At 41.4% G+C, this 5,513-nt stretch overlaps 1 protein-coding gene across 10 annotated transcripts in view; it reads left to right on the forward strand.

The window, feature by feature from the left end:
• The window catches only part of FUBP3 (far upstream element binding protein 3), a 52,658-nt gene that overhangs the window by 18,472 nt on the left and 28,673 nt on the right, over window positions 1-5,513 (forward strand). For 6 of the 10 annotated variants that reach the window (XM_019510682.1, XM_019510673.1, XM_019510679.1 and 3 more), the window contains 2 exons: window positions 4,330-4,380; window positions 4,811-4,844. In XM_019510682.1, coding sequence (XP_019366227.1) covers window positions 4,330-4,380; window positions 4,811-4,844 — 85 coding nt within the window. The remainder of the gene's footprint in view (window positions 1-4,329; window positions 4,381-4,810; window positions 4,845-5,513) is intronic. The other 4 variants (XM_019510675.1, XM_019510680.1, XM_019510683.1 and 1 more) reach the window with 2 other exon arrangements.

The raw sequence follows: 5,513 nt of genomic DNA on the forward strand, positions 1-5,513 counted from the left end.
GCTCCGTCCCATGCACGCTCCCTATGTCCCCCTGGGGTGTCCCAGCTAGGCAGTGCCTGCCCCACTTCCTCACCACGGAGGGTGTTGATCTGCCCCCACCATGCCCCTTCTCTCCCCCCCTCCCCTTCTGCCATAACAGACTTACTATCTGCATGCAACTGTATCAGAAGTCTGATCGGTATCAGCCAATATGCCTCCTTAAAAATCAGCCTCCAAAATCTCGGTGCACCCCTATTGGCAGTCTTTTAATACTATTTGGCAGCTGGAGCAAGGGGAGCCAGCTTTCTGTAAAGCGCTAGTGAACTGTGACTCGCAGTACGGGGACAATCAGCCCCAAGGGGTTGTTTCATATCCCTTCCATAAACATAAGTTAGCTAACACCCACCTCTGGTAAGTTTTAAAGTAAATTTCATAATAAAAAACAACCCTGATTCCTAAAATTAAAAAAAAAAAAGTCCTGATTCCTCCTTTTGTTACTGCATGTTCTTGGCTGGATGTAGTTTTCTCCTTCACTTTTCTCACCTAACTTGCCTGCTTTTCTTTTTTTTACCAAATGATGTTTTTTCTTTCTTAATGCTTATGTGTATTCTCTGATTCCAATTTTGCAGCAGTTGTTCATGAGAATGACTTGCCTTTATTGAGGAAACCTAAGGTCTTATCTCTGTCCATTTGTGTAAGCAGCTGCCAGCAGTGCTGATTGATGTGGGCTTATGAAATTGTCCAAGACAAATGGTGTCAGTGTGCTGGTCATAACAAGTTCAGTTGCTTTTAGAGTCTTTCTAGGGAAAAGAGATTTGTCATAGAATCGGAAAACCATAATGTGCATATTTCTCTTATCTTAGCTTTAATATACAGTTTAGAAATGGCTACACTGACCCAGCCTACTAGATATGAAATGTATCTGGGAACAGAGCTGATATTTAGTTTCATTATTTCCTTTTCATAGAAACTGCAGTGGAGCAGACCTGGCATAGGCCGGGCAGGTAACCGAAAGCTGAAGTGGCTTTTTTATTTTGCATTACTGCCTGCACAGTCACTGAGACTTGATGCTTCAACAGCATCTTGGCTCAGTAGCTGTCCCCTTTGTCCAGGTGGGGATGGGGAGGGCGCCATGCCCATTTTAGTGGTGGAAAAATTGATAGATTCAGTACAGCCCTCCCCATATCACATGCCATTGGGAGGAGAACTCAGTTCCAGGAATCTCCAATCCATTTTCTTTTGATCATTGTAGCTATATTAGCTTTCTGTCGCCAGATACTTCTAATTAAGGGCATGGTTTAACCAGCTTGCATCACCACATTGCTTTTGAGAAGGCAGCCTTGGGATTTTTTGGTTTTTTTTTTTTTTAAAGGAAGTGGGAGCAAGTTGTAGTAGCAGTATGTTGACTCTTGGAAGCTGAAGACTGCTGTCCAGATTCAGTGTTGAGACCTTCAAGGAAGTTCTTGCTTTTTTTAGTGACAGGTTTAAGAAGCAATGTTCAGCCTTCAGTTTAGAAGCGTGTCACTGTCCTAGGGCAGCACAGGAGTTTGCCGACAACAGATGCAGGGTCCTGGCAAACCTTTCCTTTACATCTCCAAAAGTGTTCACAGCTTTTAGTGCAACAAGATACGTCCACATTTCTTTAGGTTTCTTTATCGCTTGCGTAGGAGTATAGTCTGTAGAGCCCAGCAGGGACCATGGCTCCAGTGTGCTATGTGCTTTACAAAATACATTCAAGAGATAATAAAGGATAAGAAATGTCTCTCTTGCAGAAGGGGAACTGAGGCAGAGTGTCACAGAGTCTGTAGCAGAGCCAGAACTGGACCCCAGATATCCCGTGTCCCAGTTCATTCCTTAAAGTGCCATTGTTTCCCTTCATTTCTGTGAGTCTCAAAGCTGCAGATATTTTATTTGCAATAATTGCAGTAATCCCCAGCAGCTGAAGAAAACATAGCTCCTCTCCCATCCAATTTCAATTCTTTCTGGCTTCATTAGGCAGAGAACTAGTGAAACTTTGGTGGGAGAGAATTTTTTTTTTTGGTGGGGGGGGGGAATGGGTCACTTTAATCCCCCCTCATATTCTGGCTCAGTTTAATAAAAATAGCCTTGCTAGAAATTGTGTGGTCTGCAAACTTGTTTTTCCTCTGCTTTCTTTATATGATGCATCACTTTGGTTTTATTCTAGCAAGAGGAGTATTTTCTATCATAAAATTGTGTTCCCGCCATCCACATTAATTTAGTGGGAGGTGCTGCTGTGTGTTATGGGGTGGAAAATAATGCCCCCCTCCCCTAAATCTGTTTGTTTTGTGCATCTGTTAGGTCAGATTCAGTTAAGGTGAAGCTAGAAGTAAGGAGAAGCGTTATCAACCAGCAGGTGCCATTAACAGGAAATTGGACTGATTTTATTCAGTATTTTTTCCTTATTTGCAGTAAAATGACTGCAGTTACAGTTAAATTGTACTCAATAGATGTAAAAAGGGGGAGATGCATACGTGGCTTGTCAGAGTTCAGTCCCCTCCCTGGTATTAAGCAGAGGATGGTCCTTCTGCATAGAGGAGAAAATTGGCCTTTGGTATTTCGATGTTTGCATCCTGCCCCAGACTTGTGCCTCTATTAGTCTCTGTCTTTCAGATCAAAATGGGCATGTTGGAAAGAGAATGGCACATTAGATTGTTGGAACAATCTGCTACGTCTTTTTTCTTTTTCTCCCCGAAGTAGGAGAGTTGATATCTGATTTTGATTTTTTTTTTGTTCACTAATTTTTTTTTGAATGGCCTTGTTTGTTGGCATCCTGCATTCGTGGGAGGGCTACATGTAGATGGACGATGATGGGATGGTTTTATGTTGCAGCATTAAGATTAGAAGCTGTGAAATCAGAGTCTGCTATAGACTTTGTGCTTGGTTCTTAACTACTTTGTGCATCCGTTTCGTCATGTAAAACGGAGTTGATACCCACTTTACCTTGGTGTGGGAAGGTTTAACTTGTTTGTAAAGCACTTGAAGTGTTTGGAAAGGAGCACAAAATCTTCTTTCCATAGATTACAAGCGCCATTTTTACTTGTTGGCAAAACAGCTTGCACGTCTGCATCTAGTACCTTTTCCCCAAGAGCCAGTGTTGCCTTACGAAATGGAAGGTCCCTGTGCTACTTGTAAACTTTAGGAAATGCTTGTGGGACAGATCTATATTTTTGAAACTGTATGTGGTGGTTTTAATTTAACCTGCTTGCTATGAAAGATCCTGGAATGGCTCTTTTTGTGGTGAGAAATTCTGAGAAGTTCTAAAACCATAGGGTTGGGGTTAATAGGAATAATCTTTCTTTGGTGAAATAGAGTGCAGGGGGGTGGGCCGGGTCTGTGACTGTGTATTGCAGTAATATATAGAGAGATCTCTTGCCCTATCACTGTTGCAATAGTGTTGTAAAACCTTGTTTGGGGCAGAATGGTGTGATTCTGAATCTCTTGTATAATTTGTTCAGCTCTTCTCTGTCCAAGTATCTTATCAGTTAGAGCAAATATCCTCCATTACATCACCCACTTTTTCTACTGCAATATTGATAGCTATCAAATTAGAGCATTTTATATTCAAAGAGAAAATATGCAAAGGCAAATCTAAGGGAGTCAATAACACAGCAGTTGTCTTATTGCAGAACTGAGTAGAGTAATAAAATATATATTCTGTCAATATTTTGGTCCTGGACCATTATCAAGATATTGATGGAAAACAGAAGTATGGTATCGACTCTTTGTCTATTTTAGTTATCTGAGCAGTGTGTCTAGCAACAGATTTTTACGTATTTTTCTGTTTCATTTCAAGAATGAGACGCCTCAGTTTTCTCACCATATCAGCTGAATGACAACTTATTTCAGGTCAAAGAATGCATGGGTTGTTACTGAGCTGTTAGAAATAACCATGTTTATTATCCCAGGGCAAATGTTGGCCCATTTCATCTGTTTTCACCATCTCTGCCCCCCAGCCATAGAATATAATCTTCAGCTAGTTGCTAAGACCAAATGGTCTGTTCTTGGAGGGGTCGGAGGTGGAGGGGTGGGGGGTACTGCTGCAGGGGAAGTCCAGTAGGAAACCTTTCAGGGCTTTTTTTTATTTTGCAGTGGTCTCTTGTCTGTACGTGCCTAATATTTTTACAGTAACTTCTGGAAGACAGATTAATCTGTGTGGGTTGGGATGAAACATAACAAATGCAGTCACTATTTGGTGAGATGATGGCTAATCATAACTGGGCCACCAGCTGACTAGTTAAGTGTGGCTGAAATGGGTATTCAATAGAAATGTAATAGAAGGATACAATTTTGGTGCCACAAGGTTACTTAACAGACCTATTCCTTTAACAGGTTTCCGTTTAAGTGGGCTCCATGGAGCACAGATAAGAGATACAGAGAGAAGTATGTGCAAGTGATCTCTAATGCTTTTGATTAGACTAAATCTCAAAATCTGTTTTTGGCCTTCTTTAATTTTTTTAATATGTTGCAATCTGCTTGATCTTTACCTTGGGTTTAATTTGGGAAGGGGGGAGGAGGTAAGTTGCAGGGATTTGGGCAGGCAGGATTTCCTCCCGTGACTCTCAGCATGGGGAGACACAGATCAATTTCCTATCATGTGTTCAGCTGGACACTGGGCTCTAGACTGTGCTGATCAAGAAATCCCCTCCTGTTTTATACCACATAACGCATTCATTTCAGCCACTGAACCTAAATTACTGTTTTGCTTCTCTTTCTTTTTTTGATGAAATGGTAAGAACTCTTTCTATAGGGATGAAGTTAGTTTATCCGTGCTAATGCTTTGATTTTTCTCTCTTCTCTCTCTCTGCCACAGTAGGTAACCAGTTAGGGGCCCTGGTACATCAAAGGTAAGCAGTGGGTTATGTTTTATTATTTATTGATCAGTTCTAATTGTTTATTGATCCACCATCTGTACTAGAGTGTTAGGAAGTCAGAGGTTGAGAACGTGGAGAAACTGTAGGCTCAGGCTTTTTCCAGACTGAAGTTTTTGCTAACCCTTTCCATGAGGGTGGAGAAAAGAGTTTACCTTTTCAGGTAAAACTTTTGATTTGACTTCACCTGTAGGGCGGAGCAGAATTAAATTGTATGATGTCTTCTCTCCAGAGCAAATCATAAGGTGCAAATCTACCCTGGCTTCTGCCTCCCCATAGCCATTATTTTGGCATTAGAACAAGGGTCAGATTGCAGTTGGGTTTTTCTAGGTCTGCTCATTTAGATCATCACTTTTCTTTAGCAGTTGATCATGACTTAGGAAAGCATGTTGCTTTTCAGAAGTTTGTTCTTGTTTTTTATAGGTGGTTCATTTAGATTTCAAAGGGCTTTAAATAAAATAGCTACCACTATCGCATCTAACCAAGGCTTTTTGAGTTTTCAGCAAAACAGAACAGGTTTTCAGCAGCACTTTTTCCTGTGCTTAACAGAAGTGTTAGAATGGTGTTGTAGCCACGATGGTCCAGGAATTGCTGGAGGCGAGCATTTGTTCGGAACAACTGTTTTTTGGGGGGGGGGGGGGGGGG

The sequence above is a fragment of the Gavialis gangeticus genome, unplaced genomic scaffold (assembly GCF_001723915.1).
Source record: "Gavialis gangeticus isolate Ggan-Ray unplaced genomic scaffold, GavGan_comp1, whole genome shotgun sequence".
NCBI lineage: Eukaryota > Metazoa > Chordata > Crocodylia > Gavialidae > Gavialis > Gavialis gangeticus.